The following is a 22935-nucleotide window of genomic DNA, read 5'->3' on the forward strand; positions in this document are numbered from 1 at the left end:
TACAACAAAAAGAGAACATAAACCTAAGTTGTGTGCCATTCCTTTCACTAAGCTACCATATAACTTCTATTTATAGCATATTGTAGTATACTTACTTTTTTTATTCATACAGTTTTTTGGGGGGGGCTTGACAAATGTGTTGAGGAAAAGAGTGTCAATATCCCTCAAAATTCTGTGTTCCACAGAAAAAATAATAATAACATGAAACAGGTCTGGAATGACATGAGTATGTGCAAATAATGACAAAATGTTGATTTTTTGGTGAACTATTCCTTTAAGGCTATGAATCCGCAGGCTTGTTCAGCCTTCATTGTTCTGTCAAGCTGTCTTTAATCCAGTCTGGGTACTTTGTTTTCTGGAATTCCTACTGTTTGTTCATTTCGTTGTTTGTGACAGGTGTTGTTGGGTGCATCTTCAGAGTCAGAAACTAAAAGGCCACGGTAATTCGCAGCACTGCAAAAATCGTATGTACTAACAAACGAACAGAACATTTCTTTCCGAGTCAGCTGTTTGCCGAGGACGTCATTCACCTATTATTTGTGTCCATGGAAACAGAGCTTAGAAGAAAGTCTCTCGGCACAGAGGACATGTGGATTTGTTGCTAGATGTGAACCATTTATACTGGGGAATGAAAAGAAATGGAAACAAGTGGTCAGTGAGGAACGAGAAGCGTTCGAGATCATTCAAGGTTGCACATTTTGCTGATTCTGAAATATCTGCAGAATTGGAGTAATAAATGGTGACAGATTGAGAACTTCACTGTGGATGGGAAATTATACAATTTTCAATTTCATTTTTCAAAAGTGCACTGGTGACCTATAGGATTTTAAACCTATGATTTGAAAGGGATCCAGTCATACTACCAATAAATACATTAAAACTAAACATGAAATCAAAATTGAGCTTATTCACTTTCTGAATACCATTGAATATCCTGTTTCACACAAATACTTCAGATTACAGAAGTAAAATGGGTGCCATGTTAACTTTAAATTGCAGATATTACAGATAGTGATGTAAATTTGTAAAATAACATAAAAGCTCAAAACTACACTTACTACTCTCAAAAAACCTTCATCTAAAAATAACTATGATGGAAGAGCAAAAGATTGTGTATGTGGCACTCACCAGACAGGCAGAGTGGAACTTCTTTTTGCAAGTACGGCAGGCTTTCTTTGGCAGCGAGTAATTGGATCCGTGAATGACAGAGAAGCAGATCATACAGTCCTCCACCCCCTCAAAACGCTTGTCAACATTGTTCTTCCACAGCGACAGACCTTCCAGAATACTGCCATTCTACCAAACATATCATCTAAATTAGTCTGGCCATTTTTAGTTATTCATATTAAAAAAAAAAAATCACTCAGAGCATTTAACTATTACTTTAATAAACCAGTCCAACTGGTCCAACTCCAACATAAACAGACGAGACAACATTAACATCAGTCCCAAAAAGTGTTCAAATCTAAAAAGAAAAAAAAAATATGAATATCACTGCATTTGATCAAAAAAAATCTAACCGAGGAACCCAGTAGCAATTTTTAACAACAGAGATCACATTTCAAGCAAAACATTTCATATCTCAAATTACCCCAATTCCACTATTATTATTCTAAATCCACTAAAAATGACTTTGGGACTTTGGTTAAAGCAACAATGACCCAAAAAATGAAGTTAGTTCTGACAAAAGCTATTGCATCATTTGTTTCCAGATGCCACTTGGTTTGATATTTTTTTTATCTAATACAATAAAATTCATTTTTATATGTGGCTTAAGTGACCAAATACTTTATATTTAGTTTCTCTATAACAGCACTACCTTGTGTTATGCCTTGTATTTCGTGTTTTAAAGCCAGTTTAAAGATTTCCAAAAACAAGTTTTAAAATTAGGAAACTGAAAATATAATTTAGCAAGAAGTAAAAATATTTAGAAAAAAAATATATATTATATCTACATTGCTTAAATGTTCAGTAAGATTTTTTTAAAGAATGTAAAACTTTTTTCAGCAAGGATGAAAATTAAAATTACATTAATTAATTATTACATTACATTCATTTTTATTTAAAAAAAAAAATTCTGTTCTTTTGTACTTCTTATGCATCAAAGAATCCTAAAAAAATATATCACACTATCAACAAAAATATGAAGCAGAACAACTGTTTTCAACAATGATAATAAGAAATGTTTCTCGAGCAGCAAATCAGCATACTGAAGGATCATGTGACACTGAAGACTGGGGTAATGATGATGAAAATTCGGTTTTAACATCACAGGAATAAATTTTAAAATATATTGAAATAGAGAAGAGTTATTTTAATTTCTTAAGAGACTTTCAAGCTTACCGACCACAAACCTTTGAACAGTAGTGTATAGTTTTTTCCCTAACTTTAAAAGTTTTTCTTAAACTAAATGTTACTGCATTTATCAAAAAAAAAAGTTTAGACTGAGAACATTTCTACTTCCTGTACCTGGTGTGTGAGGTACGTGCTGAGCTGAAGCATCCAATTGCGCCACTGCTGAACAGCCACGCCCACTCTCCGCCCACTCTCCACTGAGATGGAGCCGAGCGGATAATTCTGAGGCAGCTGAATCAACAGCTCTATGAAGATATCGTCGACTGAGTAAGTCGCGATCACCTCCCGCGTGGCAGACCGTGCTTTCACCTGGGAAAAAAACACATCCCATTACAGTTCATCAAACCACTTAAGCACGGAGTACTTTCTTTCACTTAAACTTTCCACCACGGCTCACCATCATGTTCTCAAAAGTCTGGGTGCTAGACTGTACAGATGCGATCTCCTGCGCAGACAAAACGCCGCTGACATACTTGCTGGTGAATTTATCCACCGTGCTGAAGACACGTTTCTCTTGGCTGTTCCACCACAGACGCACCATTGCAGGCAAGTCCTTCAACGCACCATAGTACACCGAGCAGGCCAGATGGGGAACCTCAAACTGCAGACCATCAGTTTCTAGAAAACACACACACACCTAATGAGATGACCTCAGACAAGAGAGAAATACATAAATGTTACAAATCATTGGTTGTCAACTGATGGGCCAAAGAGCTGTTCTGATCAGGTCACGGGTAGCAGGTAGTGTTGGTAATGCTAACGGTTAACTATTAAACTATTACATTTTATATTAAAACTATTACATTTTCAGCAATTAAGCTGAAATAAAATAAATACTTAAAATAAAAAAAACTTAAAAGTTAGAATAAAAACAGAAGATTATTATTATAGCAAAACAGAAATATAAAAAAAATGACAAAAGCACAAAAAAATTGCTAAAACTTTAAAAATGGAAATATAAAAATAAAAAATCCATCTAAACAAACAAACTACAAAAAAAAATGTTTTAGTAAAAATTATTAATAATAGTGAATATTGTTTGGTCTATGCAGTTTGTAATAATGCTAATTGTATGATGTTAAAATGTTCTGAAATATCTGAAATGTTAATGAAATGTTCATTTTAATGCCTGATTTTAGCAAGATGTTTATTTTCAATAAGTAATTTTTGTAGTGTGTTCAATCCTGTGGTGAGAATCACAGTTCTAAATGATCTGCAACATACTCCGGGGGGCGAGAGACAAACTCTCAGTGAAGAAAGTTTTGGGTTCTTTGCTCGAGGGCTCTGCTGGTTGTCCAGGCACTGATGGGTTCTCTGGCATCAGACGGAACAGGTGGAGCAGGAGTTTATGAAGAGAACGAGTCTTTTTCAAGTGCAAAGAGTACTGAGCTCGCAGCTGAAAAACAAAAACAGACGTTTTCGCAACGTAAAAGAAATGTCATGTTGCTTGCATTACAAATAAGTACTGTGGCCTTTTTTACGTTCACTCAAAATCATAAAGAGCTGTGGAGATGAAAGCTGTGACATTATCACTCAATATTTCTGTCACAATGAGACGGACACATCTGACAGATCATTTAACCTCTAGAATGTCTCTGTTAAAAGTCTATCAAAAAGGATGAGACTAGAGGTTAGTGCTGGGACAATAAATCGATGCATCGCGATTCGTGGATCGATTCGGAGATTTCGGAATACATCGTGATTCTCTCTCGAATCGATTCTGAGCTTAGTTTTTAACCACACACTCAAATGCTCACGAAGAAGAGCGCTTGTGCGTTCGGCTGAGGAATGTAAGTGTTTAAATGCACTTGCACATCGGCTTTTATGCTTTTATGATGCGAGATTAATGTAAACACAGCCCACTGTGAACATCCTTGTAATTCGCTTCATCCTTTTCGAACTTTATGAATGATTATTTTAGGTTAAAGTGGTGCGTGTGTAAGGAACTGGAAGCAAGCAGAATACGGCTATTTCTAAAGCACGCAGTGCCATCTGCTGTTAAAAACTAAGCTCAGAATCGATTCAAGAGAGAATCGCGATGCCTTCGGAAAATCTCAGAATCGATGCAGAATCATTTCTTGATTTATTGTCCCAGCCCTACTAGAGGTCGACCGGGCCGATTGTGCTGCAAGTTAGGCCGATTTATACCTTGTACTACTACTTGTACTATCTTGTACCCTGCAATAAACATTTACTTAAAATATCTTTTATGAGATGAAGGGGAAAAAAGAAAAACAAAATCGGGCAAACACATCGGCCAAAAAATCGGCATCATATATCGCCATCGGCTGCCCTGATTTCTAAATATCGGCATCAGCATCGGCCGGAGAAAAACCCATATCGGTCGACCTCTAGATGAGACAATGATTAGCAGCTTTCCAGCGCATTATGACTGTTTTTTACTTACATGAGATGAAGAAGCCTTGAAGAAGGTGAAGAGGAGTTTCCAGGCCAGAAGATATCCCAGAATGAAGCAGTGCTCCATACTGAGGGGTTGCACCACTGCAAACTCACCCACTTGCACGCCACCTAGAATATTCTCCAAGAGCTCTTCTGTGGCAGAAAGGATGCTCATCAATGCTGCTGGAGGAGACCTACAGGAAGTGCACACAGTAAGTCATCTAGATAACATAAAATTTGTGGGTGACCCCAGAAAAAAAATAAATCATTAAATAATCAAATAAATTTAAAAAACAATAATATAAATAAAACATAAACATATATTAGACAGATATTATAAATAATAACATTTTAAACTGATATTTTAAATAACACAAACAGTTAAATAAGAGTAAATAATACAATATTTGAATAATGGATCCTCTAGGCTAAATGGGTGCCATCAGAAACAGCTGATAAAAGCATAAAACAGCATACAACAAAGTAATAAAAGCATAACAATAATCAAAAAGTAATCCACATGACGCCAGTCCATTAACGTCTTGTGAAGCGGCATTATTTTATTAAAGGGGTCATATGATGTGATTTCAATTTTTCCTTTCTCTTTGGAGTGTTACAAGCTCTTGGTGCATAAAGAAGATCTGTAAAGTTGCAAAGACTAAAGTCTCAAATCCAAAGAGATATTCTTTATAAAAGTTAAGATAACAACATAAAACAAATATTAAATATTAAACACTAAACAGATATTTTAAATAACAACATATTTTAAATTGATATTTAAACAAAAACCGTTAAATAAGAGTAAATACAATAATTAAATTATGAAAAAATAGATAAATAGTAAATAAATATGAAAATATGAAAAACTATGAATAACTGAATGAAAACAGTAAAAGGACATTCCCAGAAGTCACTGTTACATCATATATGATATAGAAATTATATAAATAAATGTATATACATTTTTCCCCTATTTTTGCTATCATCAATGTATATCAGGGTGTTTTGTGTTATTTAGATCATGTTCATTGCATTACTTTAGTTATTTTATATTTTAGATCATACAATTATTAAATAAATAAATAAAAATATAACAATACAAACACAAACAAAGATGGATGGATGGACATCAAAAAAATCTTACCAAATGGAATCTATTTAGCATTAAAGTCCAAAGACTTTTAAGTGTCAGTGTGTGTGAAAGAGTGTCTTTGTGTGTCTTACAAGCATGGTTCTTCTCCATCATCGTCATCAGATTTAGCGCTGGCACTCTCACTGTCACTCTCTGGCAACAAAGGCATCACCCTGTAAGACACGAACACATCACTCACATTTCTCCTGAGATGATTCCACGTCAGCACTGAAGCTCATTCAAAGACTTGTAATGGACATCACACTTCAGCAACAGCACAGAGGAGATCTCAGCTAACCCCGTGGAATATAAAACTGTTTCTCTCCCAGAGGCTTGTTCTCTCAATGAAGCATATTTAATTAAACCCAAAGCGGAACGCATTGTGGATTAAACTTCTTCCGTACAATATGACCTTAAGGCTATGCAAAAACCGGCCGTCCCTTGGAGTATTCATTTCAATTACATTTACAATTATGTTCTAGACAGATACTTTCCTACCAAAGCAACTTACAGGAAAGTCCATTATAGCGTTTCTGCAGACGCTGCAGAACAGGTAGAAAACAAAGATAATGTCTAGGTGGTAAGACACATGCTGACTTCTTAATGCAGCATTCTACACTTTGCATTTTATTTTTCCCCACAAGTCCAAATATAATGTTAAACAAGTTTTCCTGCACCATGAATAGTTGTAATTTAGTTTAGTATGACCATTTTCTGCCCTTTCACTGACTCTTTAGTATTAAAGAGATTGTTTTTGCTACTGTACCTTTAAAACTTTGTTCATATGTTAATTTGCTTATGGTTGCTGATCATGTGAAAGGGCATTTAGAGTATATCTACATTACGCAGAACTTTGGGAAAAGTTCTCGCATAAAATAAAATTTGCTGAAAACTTCAACTTTTTGGAGCAATTTTAAATTACATCGCTTGCTCACCATTTGGATTCTCTAGACTGAATGGGTGCCATCAGAAAAAAAGTGCAAACAGCTGATAAAAGCATCATAATAATCCATAAGTAATCCCAATGACTCCAGTCCATCAATTAACATTTTGTGAAGTGAAAAGCTGCATGTTTGTAAGTAATTTTTAACTTTAAACCCTTGCTTCTGGCTAAAATACAAGTCCTCTATACATATTGTTTTTCCAGAGAAAAAGTCATCTCGTCTGAATTAGGAGAGAAATATGCAGATCAAGCACCATTTACAGGCAAAAACAGTCCAAAACAGTGGGTTCTGAAGTGAGATTACAACAAGGGACTTTTTTTTTTTTTTTTTTTACTGGAGGAAGCATTATTGTAGATTATGGACTGCTACTTTGGCCAGAAAATGATGGATTTACTACAAACACGCAGCTTTTTACTTCATAATTCCTTAATTGATGGACTGGAGGTTTGTGGATTATTGTGATGTTTTTATCAGATGTTTGGACTCTCCTTCTGATGGCACCCATTCACTGCAGAGGATCCATTGGTGAGCAAGTGATGTAATGCTAAACTTTCAGCAAATTTTCCTTTTTAGGTAACTATTCCTTCAAAACAGTAAGTTGTCCATTATATGACCTATTTAAATGTCTACTGTGTGGAATTAGAGTGAAGTAAAATTTAAAATAAAGCAAGAGAGTCTGTACTTGTGTAGGATGTGGTAGACTGCAAGCTGTAACGGCCGGGCTTTGAAGAGCAGCAGGGGTGAGAGGGTATTCAGCAGGGTCTGGAGGGGCTCTGGCAGACTGCTCCTCTGGTCGGCTACAAACCGAGGAGGGAGTTTATTCTGTGTGAGCAGCTCCACGGGGATGTAGGTAAGAGCCTCCCCCACTGCCCTCAATGCCAGCAGGGGGAACAAAGGGTCATCTGGCTCTGTAAATTCCACTGAGACAACAGCTTGACATTTCAGTAGTCTGTTAACCACCAGATGTCATGTTTCCATTAAACATCAGAAGTATAAATGATACAAGTAGTATAAAAATGATTTCTAGGTTAACACTAGGGATGAGTCACAATGCCTATTGGGCAAACATGATTACTAAGTTTGAATGGTTTGTAAATATAGATTTTTTTGGTTGTTTTGTGTAGTGATGGAGCTTTAATTATGTTTGCAATTTTTTTGCAATGTAAAATGCTACTGTAAAAAGAACTAATTGTTTAATCACATTATTTGCAATTTTACTATGTAATATAATAAAATAATATAATAAAAGTGTGCGGTTACTGCAACTGTAGAAACTGTGAATACAATACAATTTATGGTTAAAAACAGTAAAAGAACATTCCCAGTAGTCACTGCATGACATTATGTATTACTGTATAATTACGTTTTATATAAATCATTTTTTACTTTTTATTTTTGTTTCCATTAAGGTGTTTTGTTATTTAGCATGCTTATTGCATTATTTTAGTGCTGTGTATAGAGCTGGGCATTTTGTCTTTGTGTGTATGACACTATGCACCATCTATGTTTGAGTACTGCCCATGTTTTATGGACAGGTCTGGCTTTCTATTTTACCACCTGTATTACGGTGGTTATCAGTGCATTTTAAGGTAAAAAGCAGATTTCAGTAGTTCAGGTAGAGTGGTATGTTAACATCATATCATTTAATAAAATATACTGTTAAAAGTTATAAAAAATATAGAGGCATCAATATTCTATCCTGTAATACCTAAAACATTGTAACCATATTTTTTAATGTGAATTTCTGAAGACTGGAAATTCAGCTTAACTATCCCATTAATAAATTACATTTGAAAATATATTAAGATAGAAAACAGTTATTTTAAATTGTAATATTTCACAATATTACTTGTATTTTTGATCAAATAAATGCAGCCTTGGTGAGCATAAAAGACGTATTTCAAAACCATTAACTGACCGCAAACTTTTGAACAGTAGTGTAGATATAAAATTTAAAAAAATAAAATAAAATCATTAAAGGGATAGTTCACCCAAAATTGAAAATTTGATGTTTATCTGCTTACCCCCAGGGCATCCAAGATGTAGTTGACTTTGTTTCTTCAGTAGAACACAAACAAAGATATTTAACTCAAACCGTTGCAGTCTGTCAGTCTTATAATGGCAGTCAATGGGCTCCACGGCTTTGAGAGTAAAAAAAAAAACACAGACAAAACCAAATTAAACCCTGCGGCTCGTGACGATACATTGAGGTCTTAAGACACAAAACGATCAGTCTGTGCAAGAAACTGAACAGTATTTATATCATTTTTTACCTCTGATCCACCGCAATGTCCCATTGGAGCCCATTGACTGCCATTATATACGATCCACCGTAAAGCAAGAAGAAGAAGAAGACGCCTCACGCGCCTGCTGTTTAGAACGCGCTCAGGAGGACGCGCCGCCACTCAGGACAGTTCGAACAGTTCGGACATTGCGTGAATCAGAGGTAAAAAACAATATAAATACTGTTCAGTTTCTTGCACAGACCGATCGTTTCGTGTCTTTACACATCAATGTATCATCACGGGCCGCAGGGTTTAATTTGGTTTTGTTTGTGTATGGTTTTTTTTACTCTCAAAGCCGTGATTCCCATTCACTTCCATTATACGGTTTGTGTTAAAAATCTTCGTTTGTGTTCTACTGAAGAAACAAAGTCACCTACATCTTGGATGCCCTGGAGGTAAGCAGATAAACATCAAACTCTCATTTTTGGGTGAACTATCCCTTTAAAGGTTCTTGTTAAGGTGACTCACCAGGGATCTTAATAAGCAGTGAGAGCAGAAGGTTGTGAATTCCCTCCAAAAAGAACTCCTTCCACTCTGAGTTCAGCTCTGGAGGAAGCTGTTCCTGCACACCAGCAGGGGGCGATGTGAAAAAGTCACTCAGCCTTACAATCAGCTCACAGTTTGCACACACAAACAGCTGCACCCACGGATTCCAGAACATGCTGCTGTTCTCACTGGCAGTCTGTGAAAAACACACAATTACATGTTGCGCTGATTAAAAATGACATTCGCTCAGATTGTCGTCAGTATGCAGCACGGTTCTCAGAGTAGGTGTGATTATTTATAAGATCAGCCATATGTGTAAAGCATCTCAGATCTCATTTACACCTTGTGTTAAAATAAGATCTATTCAAAATGCAGATTTGATTGTGCACTGAGGTGGACATTTCTGGAAAGGACAGGGGAAAGTGTCGCTGTGAGCCTGTCTACTGCATACAAACTCATCTCACCTCAAGCCATGCCAGCATTGAGCAGAGCAGGAGATCCCAATGAGTGTTTCCCAAGACTGTAGGAGAATGATCCACCATCCAGCACAAGAAACGCATAATTTCTACTGCCAATAAGAGTCCTGCGGTAGAAACTTTTCCAAGGTCACTGCAAATGGACACAAAGTAAAAAAAGAATTTATTTAATTCAATTTTATTTTATTTAATAATTATAATTAATTATAAATATAATTAATTAAACTATTTTATTAAATTTGTATATAATTTTATTTAATTAACTTAAAATATATATTTAAAAGATACAGTAAAGAGGGAATAAAAAATGTTTTGTTGATTTTTCTTTTTTTCAGCTTTAAAACATTTTGACATTTTAAGAAAATGTTTATATATTGTTAGGCATCATTTAAAGATGCTTCACAATCTTGTTCAGTTTAAAATTGTGTTATGATAGCTATTAATTTTATTATTACTTATTAATTTATATTTTGTATTTTTATTCTTATGGCATAGTAAAGAGGAAAATGAAAACCGTTTTTGGTGATTTTCCTCTTTTTCTGCATTAATATGTTTGTATATTGTTATGTATTACTTGAAGTTTACATTCTTGATACATTTAACATTGTTATTCTAGCTATTATAATTATTTTGTATTACTTACTGATTTTATATTTTAAATGTTTTATTCCAAAAATATAGTATAGATGGTATAGGAAAAATATTTAGATAATTTTTCTGTTTTTCAGCATGAATGTTTTTGTTATGAATGCATTTTGGGCTAAATGTTTATATATTGTTACATATTATTTCAAGTTGCATCACATTCTTGATGCATTTAGCATTGTTATGATAGCTATTATTTTTTATTACAACTTATTATTAATTTTATATTTTACATGTTTTATATAAAAAATACAGTAATGAGGGAATAGGACATATGTTATTTGATATTTCTATACATATATATATATATATATATATATATAACCTGCATCACCCACTTGAGCATCACGGCTACAGCTCTGGCATAAACATGACTGCCACTGCCGTCTTCCTCATTACAGAGATACACATAGCGGAGGCACAGTCTCACCTGTTGAAGAGGAACCACTCCTCTCTACTGTTCCTCCATTCAGCAATCGTGGCTACGACAGCCAACAAGATCTCATCCTCCACAGCCGTGTCGACCTGTAGACAGCAGAGCAGCACGGCCAGACAGCCCCGCACACCTACACACACACAACATTATTCTTTCACATCACTTAAGTGAGTGAGATCGGTGTTGCTCAGCCTATATGACTCATCATGTGCGGTGTGTGTATATGATTTGAATCTCACTATCGATGCAGTCCTGCTCGCTGTCCTGCCAGTTAAGGAGCTCTGCGACACACAAGGCGATGAGGGATTCTCTCTCTTCACTGGCTAGAAATGGACACAGCACCAGCACCGTGCTCACACTGTGTTCTGAGAGGGGAAAGAAACTGACACACAAAAAAAGCCACAGAATTAGCAGGAACGTCACAACCACCTTGCTGGCTAGGCTGACATTTATACTAAAGATTTCTATTTCGAGTAAATAAAAGAAACCTGGAAAAAAAAAAATGACCAAATGTACAAAAATATTAATCAGCTTTTTGGAATTCTGAAGGATCACGTGACACTAAAGACTAGGGTAATGACTACTGAAAATTCTAAAATATATTTAAATAGAAAACAAGCTATTTAAATTATTCTATCACAATATTATGGTTTTTACTGTATTTTAATCAAATAAATGCAGCCTTCGTGAGCTTTCAAAAACCATAAAACAATCTTAATGACTCCAAATGGTGGTGTATGTTAGCATTTGTTGTGTGTGTGTGTGTGTGTGTGTGTGTTATGATGGATATCTTACCTTTCTACATTGCCGTATAAGGCCTTAATGTGGCTTGGTTTCATTTTGCTGTTCTGCATGTATTTTGCCAGAGCTAGTGACCAGAGGGAGCCCTCTTCTTGTGACCTGTGATTAAAAAGGATAAAAGGGTCTATGAATTATACTCATTAAAACAAAATAAAGACATTTATACATAGGCTAGGCCAGTACTATTGAAAATGCACATAAATAAATCAATCACATGAATGAGATGACCTTGTGAAAAGTGTGTCAAACAGAGTAGTTTGGATCAGGCTGTCGTTGTGGATTCTCTGCTCTAAACTCCAGGTCTGCAACAGTTTGTGATATTCAGACACCATGGGGGGTGAAAGCTCCATTTCTTCACACCACTGAAGTCCATAGAAAATCTCTGAAACTACATTAAAACAAGTATTGGTGACACTTTATTTGAACTCTATAAAGCCTACTTTATCATATTTGATACGCATTTGATAAGGCCCCTAAATCAACATGATAAAAAAAATTACTTTTTTAGCAAATAAAAGGCATTTTAGTATAATTCTTGATATAGGTCTTGATACATGATATTTCATTGCATTATATGTTTGTCCCCACAATAAAAACTACAGAGCTTTGATCATAAAACTAGCATTTAAATCTTAATAAGACATACTGGGAGATATAAAGTGACAACTGATATTTGTATGCATTTCATGAAAATAGTACACTGTTATAAAGACTGATTCACATTACACGCTATCAGAATATATCCTCCTCTAAAAAAATCTCTAAATTATCCTTTCAGAATGTGTAATGCATGAGCAAAAATGATTTAACAAATTATTATCTTACAAGATCACTGCTACCAAAAGCTAGATGAATGAATGAGTCTCACCTATGTGTTTGAGATCAGGAATTTCAGAGAAGTCTGCCTCCACCTGCTGGTCCTCAGGTGAAGCTGCAGTGAAGATGATTCTGCCCAGTAATGCACTTACACACAGGTGTGCAGGCAGCTGGTTAGTCCACAAGTCCATGCAGGGGTATTCACCAGTGACTCTGAGACGACCACACAGTAAAGGGTGTTTCACCCACTGCAGAGATGCACAAAGATAATTCATTAAAATGACATATTTTTGCCATTTTAAAGGGATAGTTCACCCAAAAATGAAAATTCTGTCATTTACAGTTTAAGTCAAAAGTTTACATACCCCTCGCAGAATCTGCAAAACGGGGCTCTACAGTGCGACCACTACTGCATGCGACTATGAAAAAATATGTAGGAGCACCAGTGCAACTGACCCGGTCAGCATATTTGTGTTTGCGCTGAGGGGACCCTCAAATGTTTCTACATGTTTTTGCAGCATTGAGTAATGTATTACAGACATATCTGTTGATTTCTTGAACACAATGTTAATCAGAATCCACTCACTTCTCAAAACACCAGTGTTTTGTTAAGCACCAAGTTATGCAAGCTCACGAATACTTTCATAAACAAAATGTAGACAATGTAAGAGATTCGTTGTGGAGTGTAGAGAGCTTCATTGATTATAATGGAACATTGTGAAATCGTGATGAACTAAGATGAGTGACAGCTTTTAATGATTATTAAGGGAGTTTGTAAATGTGTTATTGATTTAATACAACAGTTCAATAAACAAGAAGTTCATATTAAGTGACTTACTGTATATTGTCTGACTATTACACTATTGCCTGATTTTGCTCTATTTCCTCATCGCAAATAGTTTCAAACAAAGTCACAGCTAAGCCGCAGCGGCATCTCCATTCTGACACAACGGTGTTTCGTTAATGAATGAACGTGCGTTTTTAAATGAATCTAGTGAGTCAATGATTCAATTAGCCTACCCATTTATAAAGACAGTCACTTGCTTCATTCCTGAATGAATCAGACGTTTGAACGTATCAAATGAATGAATGATTCAGTGATAAAATCAGTGACTTGCTGCCACCTACTGGCAGTTTTAGTTTCATTTTTAAAGTATATTTTCAGATATTTAAATCATTTAAAATTTCTATATTCAAAATTTTATATTAAAAACATTTATCTCATCATGAATTTATGAATTTAATTGCACTCATGCCACCTCTGAGCCTCATTAAATGTCTGCAAATACACCTACAATCCGCTTGTGTGGTCTTCTATGCCACCTCTGTAGTACTTATTCTTCCTGTTCTACTTGTTCTTAATTCTATTGTTTTAATTAGAAATTTTAAAAAGCTTATGAATATAGATTTTTTTACATTTGACATAAAAGATTAAATACTTTCAATTAAGTTTATAAAAATTCCCCTGTAAATCACTTTAAGGAGTCAAATATCACCTCGTAATGGGATGGCTAATTTTTGATCAGATTTTTTGATTATTGATTAGAAGGTGCTCGTGAAATTTTTGACTGTGCTCCTAAATTTTTTAAGTTAGGACCACAAGTGCTCCTAAAAATAAAAGTAAGCGTAGAGCCGTGCAAAATGTTAATTATTTCACCAAAATAAGAGGAATCATACAAAATGCATGTTATTGTTTATTTAATACTGACCTGAATAAGACATTTCACATAAAAGATGGTTACATATAGTCCACAAGAGAAAATAATAGTTGAATTTATTAAAATTACGCTGTTCAAAAGTTTACATGCACTTGATTCTTAATACTGTGTTGTTACCTAATTGATCCACAGCTGTGTTTTTTTGTTTAGTAATAGTTGTTCATGAGTCCCTTGTTTGTCCTGAACAGTTAAACTGCCTGCATGCTGTTCTTCAGAAAAATCCTTCAGGTCCCACAAATTCTTTGCTTTTCCAGCATTTGATGCTCCAGAAGGAAAAACGCTGCATTAAGAGCCAGGGGGTTAAGAGCTAATACTATAAATACTATTATTCTCTTACTAGATGTAAACATCTTTTATGTGAAATATCGTATTCAGGTCAGTACTAAATAAACAATAACCTGCATTTTGTGTGATCCCTCTTATTTTGGTAAAAATAATTAACATTTTGCAGATTCTGCAAGGTGTATGTAAACTTTTGACTTCAACTGTATTACTCACCCTCATGTCGTTCCAAACCCATAAGACCTTCGTTCATCTTCGCAACACAATTTAAGATATTTTTGATGAAATCTGTGAGTTTTCTGACCCTCCATAGGCAGCAATGGAACTACCGCGTTCAAGGCCCAGAAAGGTTGTAAGGACAACGTTAAAATGGTCCATGTGACATCAGTGGTTCAACCGTAATTTTATGAAGCTATGAGAATACTTTTTGTGCACAAAAAAAACAAAAATAACAGCTTTATTCAACAATGTCTTCTCTTCGTGTCTGTCTTCGACGCGCATTCACGAGAGTACCATGACATATGTGTGTGCATTCCTCTGCTTGCAAACAAGGTGCAGCGCATCCGGGTTCTACGTCAGCACTACACACATGCGGAATTACAGGGAGGAGAAGAAATTATTGAATGAAGTCGTTATTTTTGTTTTCTTTTTGTGTTCCAAAGATGAACAAAGGTATTACGGGTTTGGAACAACATGAGGGTGAGTAATTAATGACTGAATTTTCATTTTTGGGTGAACTGTGCCTTTAAGGAAGTACCTTCTTTATACCATTTTAACAAAATATTAAACCCGTGGTTCCTCCCAAAATCTTTTGCCGGCTTGTTTGGCCTGTGTGAATGTGAATGGCTTGAGTACCTGAGGTGGCAGGGCCCGTCTAACGCAACTCCATTCCTCCTCAGTAGGAGTAAGACAGCAGATAAACTGAGACAGGAGACAGCTGGTGTTCTGGGCTGAGGCGATGGTCTGAGCCAGACTTTCCACAGCCTGCACCAGGACCTGCAGACTGACATTAATAACAGAGGAGATTGAGACAAGTTCCCAAACAATTATTTTAGCTATCCAAATAAAAAAAATAAAAAAAATAAAAAAAAGTAACAGTATTCGGAGAAAGCACATTTATCTAAGGGCCATGAGACCTTTTGACTGTCAGTGGTATGGTGAACAGCTGACTTTTAACCCAGAGTCCAATGTTGTGGAGGAGGGTACCCTTTGTGGCCCCTGCGCCCAGGTGAGTGATCAGTGACTGAATGCCAGCAGTGTAGGCGTGCTGTAGCTTCAGGAGAAGAGCATCTGCCGGGAAACATCAGACATGCATTTAAAAGCAATACACACAATTGAGGAGATTTATTTTTTGTTTAATATTGAAAGAAATTGAGAACCACATTCTACGTAGACAAATGTTTGAACTTCTTGATGGTTTGGAGAACTGTACCTGAGAGGTGAGTGAAGATTTGGTCCTGTGCACAAAGTTGGAAAACAGTCATAAGCAGCTCCTCGGCAGACGCCAGGAGCAGGCAGCCCTTAACCGAAGAAAAGAAGGTGGCAGCCACATCAGAGATGAAAGTGAGCAGCGGCTCCATGTTCCCGGCGTCTGACATGCCCTTTGCTTCTGACAGGGTGGCGTGAAGCTTGTCAATGATCTGCTTGACATAGGCCTTGCCAATGAGAGGCTCTGCAGAGAGAAGAAAGGGTGAAACAGCATTATTTCCTTAAGTCAACCACTCATTAAGTCATTTGCAACCCATAATAATACTCCCATAATAACTTCCATAATGAGACATTCACTATCATTCAAAAGTATGGGGTCAGTTAGATTTTTTTTGTTTTGTTTTGTTGGAGGAAAATTATACTTTTTCTGCAAAAACGCATTAAATTGATTAAAAGTGATGGCATTTATGTTACAAAGATTTATATTTCAAATAAATGATGTTCTTTTGCACTTTCTGTTCACCCTGAAAAAAAAATGTATCACAGTATCCAAAAAAAAATATTAAGCAGCACAACTGATTTCAAGACTGATAATAAAAGGAAATTAATTAAAATGATTTCTGAAGGATCATGTGACACTGAAGACTGGAGTAATGGCTGCTGAATATTCAGCTTTATGATCACAGGAATAAGTTACATTTTTAAATATAATAAAATAGAAAACAGTTATTTTAAAATGCAATAACATTTCACAATAATGCTGCTTTTTTTTATCAAATTAATGCAGCATTGGATAAACTTTTTGGGAAGAAGACAAGGATCTCACTGGACCAAAACATGCTTCACTGTAATAATGTTTGCTAAGCCAGTATTGCAGTCAGTCACTCTTCTACCAAGGACTTCCTGCCGAGGAATTTTGGTATTTTATTCCTTCAAATTTGTGATCCAAGAGCTTGTTTTATGAAAGTAAATAGGTCAGTTTTGTCTTTTAACTGCAATATGCGAGACATCAGGTGGTAGTTTTTGAGTAGTGATGACATGCAGACTTACCATTATTGTGCTGCTGTGACAGAGCGAGGCTGATGAGAGGCCAGCCGTGTGCATGATGGGATGATGAAGAAGGGGATCCACGCAGACCCATCACACACAGCTCTCCAGCCAGACCCACCAACCTCTCCCCTAACACTGGACCCCTCAGCCAGCCAACACACACCCCCAAATGGACGGGATCTGCACAGGCCTGGTGTCATGAAAGTGACAGAAGATTTTGTTAACTCATATTTCTTCAATACAAAACATTGCAAAAAGATAAATGTAACCTAACTGAAAAGATAGCTTAATTAAAACAGATACCTTTTCAATAAGCTGAAGAGTCACACTCCAGTTCAAATCCCTCTGTTTTAAAAAGACAAATAACTGATTATTGATATTACATGTTTGTAAATGAGAGAAAATGTCTTTTGATAGATGTGAAGTAAAAAAAAAAAAAAAAAAAACAGTTGGAAAATGTAACATTTCATTAAAAACATAAAAAAGGTTTGGGGTTGGCGAGATTTTTTCATGTTTTTGAAAGAAATTTCATGCTCACCACGACTGCTTTTATTTGATCAAGAATACAGTAAAAACAGTAACGTTGTGAAATATCATTAGAATTTAAAGTAACTTTTCTGTCTGAATATATTTTCAAATGTAATTTGACTACAAAGCTGAATTTCCAGTCTTCAACATCACATCCTACTATGCTGATTTGCTGCTCAAGAAACATTTACTATCATTATCATCAATGTTGAAAACAGTTGTGCTGCCTAATATATTTATGGAAACTGTGATGCATTTTTCATGATTCTTTAATGAATATTTAAAAATATATTTATACTTATATTTATGTTTATTTACTTATATTTATACTTCAAAGTATATTTTGAATAGTAAAGATATTTATAATGTTACAAAAAGTTTTTCTGACACTTTTGGTTAATATAACACATCCTTGGTGAATAAAAGTAATTTCTTTAAAAAAAAAAAATCTTACTGTCCCCAAGCATAACCGCAATACTTTATATAAAAAAAAATAAATAAAAAAAAAGCAAGTAAAAATCCAACAGGTTAAACAGAATAAAAATCTTACTGAGAGCCCTTTCTATAAATATTATTATATTATATTATATTATATTATTATCAAGGCTTTTGTGAAAATCTCAGAAAATAATATCACATTATTATTTGTAATAAATATAATTCTTTCCTGACGACCGGTGTCTGTTATTATGCTGATGTTGTCACTTTGTGTCATGCCTAATGATACCCATTTAAACATGGTAAATACACTGAAATACAGCATCTTGTGGGTTATCGCTTTAATATATCCCTGTAGCATCCCAATCCCCCGAACCACGTGGGTCTCTTACACTGATGTGGTTGAGGATCAGTGTCTTGTCATCACTGGAGCTGCAGCACTGCAGGGAGCTAAAAAGCATGTCCACCAGGAAGTCAGTGTCCTTCCTGTCGTCTTGTTTTAACCATACAGTCACTCTTTGAAGGAGAAAGTAGACAGCTGTGTTCTCAGCGAGCGGCCTGAGCTCCGGCCCCATTTCAGGCTTCATTTCCTCCGGCCTCAGCAGCACCTGGAACACCTGAGGACTTGGGAACGCCCCGAGCAGCTGAGACAAAAAGCGCAGGTGCCTTTCCGACTCGAGTTCGCTCACGTACACCATGTTGAGCTCCGCCAGCTGGCACAATAAATCCAGCAGGTGTCCATTTCTCAAGGGACAGTGCTGCTCCTCGACCACTGGAGTTTCCCTGGGAGGTTCCTCTCCTTGGCCTCTATCTTCCTTGTCCGTGAAGCAAATTTTCACAGTTTTCTTCTTCTTAGTCTGTTTACTGGCACTGTTTGGGTTATGCATAATCTGCAGGAGCGATGCAATGCCCTCCAGGGCGGTCTGCTTGGCTTCTTCACAGTCTACGTAAGTTGTGCACAAGTGACCCAGACCCTCCCAGAAGTCTGACAGCAGTCTTTGAAAGGTGGGAGTCTCTTTCCCAGCCACCCGCTTTTCCCAGGACAGCAGCATATCTGAGACCTGAGGGAACAGAGGACCCGTCTGCAGCGATGGGTTTCCCAGAGCTCTGTCAATCAACGGCAGGAGCTGTGAAGAGAGAGTTCAATACATGAGATATTAGCAGATTTAGAGGGAGACCTTTTCATTGTGATCCACAGACCTGTTCTGAGATCAGCATGTTCTGGATGTTTCTCTGCTCCTGCTCGTCTCCAGCATTCTGTAGGATGATAAACCGAAGGCACTCCATTGTGGCAAAAATAATGGCTGCACTCTCTGAGGGACTGGACGTGGCACGATCACTCGACAACCTGGACCAAACAGACCAGAATAAAGGAAAACATCAATTAAAAAGTGCAAATATACACTACCAGTCAAAAGTCTGGAATAATTATGATTTTTTAAATGTTTTTAAAGGCGATGTCTCTTATGCTCACCAAGACTACATGTATTTGATCAAAAATATAGAGTATTATTACAATATACAATAACAATTTTAATAAATTTTGAAATGTAATAATACATTTGACAATATTACAGTTTTACTGTATTTTTGATCAAATACATGCAGCCTTGGTGAGCATTTAACTGGTAGTCAAACGCTTGTATTCTGAATTATTATGCTTTGTCAAGACTTTATATACAAGCAACATTTTGAAATGATAAAACTGCCTGTTTAATTCTAAGGGTCATGGAAGTATGTTAAACTAAATTATTACATTTGGGGCAAGACATTTTATAAGTGGACTTATTATACAAGGGAAAAACATTTAATGCAATATATGATGTATAAATGTCAGTTTAAATAAAATTGACCCTTTTGACTGGTTTTGTGGTCCAGGGTCACACATATAATTATTATAATTTTTGAGGGGAAAAAAATATATGAAATTAGTAGAAGTATATAGTAGAAGTAATATAGCAAATTTAAAAAGGTGATTCTGCTGCAGGTACTAGGGTTGGGCCGATAGATGATGCCATTGTCCATCGCCGATGGCTGACAGACATCACGATGTCTGTCATCGTGATGTCAGAAAAGTGAAACATCGTCCATCACGATGTTTCACTTTAGACATCGTCCGATGCCAATTTGGTAAACATCGCCCAACCTTAGCAGGTACGTGACTATAGGATGAATGACTATATGAATAATGATATGACATTATTTACCCCTGTATGACAGATGTGAGGAATGTCCTAGAGAACTCCAGGTTGGGCTGTGTGACCTCTGCTGGCAGTTTGCTTATAAACGGGAGCAGGTTTGGATGCAGAGATGTTGCAAGACCTCGACCTCCTTCCTTAAGAAGCACCCAGAGCTTCGGCATCACGCCTTTCCTGGCACTGACATGTGTCCAGCAGTTCTGCACAGAGTTCACATGGTGACAGTGATTCTGAATCACCGCTGACAACAGACAGCTATAAGGTGCAATAACATTTCTATTAGACTGCATAAGACACTTTAATTTTAGAATGAATACAGGTTATGACAGAGCTGGAAAATGTGAGATTTTTGTTGTTTATTATTTAAAATAAATATTTATTAAAAAAATATTCATTTACAAAACTATTTAAAAGTTTGGGGTTAGAAAGATTCTTTAATATTTAAAAAAAAGTCTTATTCTCAGTAAAAACAGCAAAAAAAATTGTATTATTACAATTTAAAATAATAGTTTTACATTTTAATATGTCTTTAAAATGTCATTTATTTTTGTGATGGTAAAGCTGAATTTTCAGCATCATTACTAACATATGCTGATTTGCTGCTCAAAAAAAAAAAACCTTACTGACCCCAAACTATTAAACAGTAATGTAACTTTGATTATATCTGTGTAAAAAAAAAAAATCAGTCTCACATCAATGCAGGACAGAATATGGAGGACCGCCTCCCACAGAGGGGGCAGCACCACCGGGTCTGTGTCGTCAATTGACAGCAGCACAGCAGAACACGCTCGGGCCGCTTCTGCCTGGATCAGCTGGGGTGCGTCCGCACACATGGTAGCAATCAGCTCAAAGAATGCCCCTCGAATCTAGAAAATAAAACAGACAACTTTGAAAGATATTAAAACACCTGATGTGAATCTTCAAGTAAACAGGTAACAAACAGTACAAAACACATTGTGAATAATTAACTGAAATCTTCACATCTGCCCATTTTTAACACTGCAGATTACAGTGACATCTTATACCAAACCCTAGTCATTTTTCTGTTCTCAATAAAAACAAAAATAGAGACTAACATCTCTATTTTAATTTTGTTTATTTTAATAACAATTCAGAGCATATTTAATGTTTAATATACAGCTAGTTTGAAGAGGATTTTGAACCAATGAGATTTTGATGTGGGTGTAAAGTATCTTAAATTCAAACTAGAAAAGTTGCCTGTCATGGTCACGTCTGGTTAGGATACTGGTTAGGCTCACCTGTGGGGTCTTGTGTTTGCTGTACTTCCAGAATTTTCCCTGTGTGATGAGTTGGGTTAGTCGCTCCTTTAGCAGCTCTCTGTCCTGCTCGGGTAAAATGTTCAGCAGTCTCTTCAGAGCCAGCAAAGAGCAGGTCAACAGACGGATGTACTTAGCCTCTCGCTCCTCCTCTGGCACACTCCTGCACAAAAATAAAACAAAATAAATAAAATAAAATAAAAAATATATTCTACACATAAACTACTACTATTATTAATCAGGCACACACTGCATATATCATCAAATATAACAACATGACCAAATAAATCAAAACCTATGTCACCATCATGTTATTTTTGTACATATCATACACTTACTGAGGGTCACTGAGAGTATCAGCTGTTTCTTTCAGCAAATTGTCTTGGAGAACCTGAAAATAAAAGAGAATATTAAAAAAAAAAACTTTAGCTGAGCAATGACAACATTCATCAAAAAATCTGCAGTATGTAATTTTTTCTCACTATGAGCTTAAGATAAGCTTTATCTTACATTCAGGACTTCATCTTTACAGAAGCTGATGGCCTCTGGTTGTTTATTCAGGGGAAATGCGGCCTGGAAAGCAGCGCTGGCAGCCGAGGCAGCAGGAGAGTATGTGTCACACTGAGAGATGAGCCAGTGACCCATGATGCTCTTCAGGTAGGGGGCCAGATTCCTCTTCACTTTTAAAACCAGCTGCTCAAAGGCCTGCTGTGTGGCCTCTCGCACACGGCGATCGTGGTCCTGATGAAAATATATTATATATTAAACCAACCTTTGATTTACACAAATACACAACTAAATTAAACATTCAAATTCAACTAAACTAAACATTTACATCTTCTTGCTGCCTCTATATGAAGTGGGATCCAAATAACTGAGACCACTAGAAAAAACTCAGTTTTGCCCGTTTCTTATTTAACACAAAATCTTCCATTGAAAATTATATAATCAATATCACAATTTGAATAAAATGTTCAACTAAATGTACATTTACACAAACACAAAAACTAAATAAAATTATATACAAGATAAAATTATAAATATATCAATAAATAATATACAAATAATGATAGGGTTGTCATACTTCCCTTACCATTGATATTCGGCAGTATATCCGAGGCCAGTATGGGAGGACACCTTTTACAACATCAGGCTGTCGCTCTTGACATATTGCTCCAAACTCTTGTACTGCCTGAAATACACATTAACCAGCATTTATGAGTCATTCAATTACTGAGTC

General features: G+C 36.0%; 1 protein-coding gene across 1 annotated transcript in view; it reads right to left on the reverse strand.

The window, feature by feature from the left end:
• The window catches only part of LOC107720671 (E3 ubiquitin-protein ligase listerin-like), a 24243-nt gene continuing 1308 nt past the window's right edge, over positions 1–22935 (reverse strand). The window contains exons 3-30 of the mRNA XM_016528452.1: positions 22789–22887; positions 22206–22436; positions 22034–22086; positions 21678–21858; positions 21111–21284; positions 20428–20618; positions 19421–19568; positions 18613–19347; positions 17558–17599; positions 17255–17444; positions 16209–16448; positions 15913–16066; positions 15632–15779; positions 12829–13024; positions 12189–12348; positions 11955–12059; positions 11399–11541; positions 11154–11289; positions 10067–10211; positions 9585–9798; positions 7514–7751; positions 5980–6060; positions 4763–4949; positions 3580–3751; positions 2753–2973; positions 2470–2664; positions 1129–1296; positions 1–621 (exon numbers count right to left, since the gene is read on the reverse strand). Coding sequence (XP_016383938.1) covers positions 559–621; positions 1129–1296; positions 2470–2664; positions 2753–2973; positions 3580–3751; positions 4763–4949; positions 5980–6060; positions 7514–7751; positions 9585–9798; positions 10067–10211; positions 11154–11289; positions 11399–11541; positions 11955–12059; positions 12189–12348; positions 12829–13024; positions 15632–15779; positions 15913–16066; positions 16209–16448; positions 17255–17444; positions 17558–17599; positions 18613–19347; positions 19421–19568; positions 20428–20618; positions 21111–21284; positions 21678–21858; positions 22034–22086; positions 22206–22436; positions 22789–22887 — 5010 coding nt within the window. The 3' untranslated portion in view covers positions 1–558. The remainder of the gene's footprint in view (positions 622–1128; positions 1297–2469; positions 2665–2752; positions 2974–3579; positions 3752–4762; positions 4950–5979; positions 6061–7513; positions 7752–9584; positions 9799–10066; positions 10212–11153; positions 11290–11398; positions 11542–11954; positions 12060–12188; positions 12349–12828; positions 13025–15631; positions 15780–15912; positions 16067–16208; positions 16449–17254; positions 17445–17557; positions 17600–18612; positions 19348–19420; positions 19569–20427; positions 20619–21110; positions 21285–21677; positions 21859–22033; positions 22087–22205; positions 22437–22788; positions 22888–22935) is intronic.

This window comes from Sinocyclocheilus rhinocerous, unplaced genomic scaffold (assembly GCF_001515625.1).
Source record: "Sinocyclocheilus rhinocerous isolate Xijiao unplaced genomic scaffold, SAMN03320098_v1.1 scaffold603, whole genome shotgun sequence".
Lineage (NCBI taxonomy): Eukaryota > Metazoa > Chordata > Actinopteri > Cypriniformes > Cyprinidae > Sinocyclocheilus > Sinocyclocheilus rhinocerous.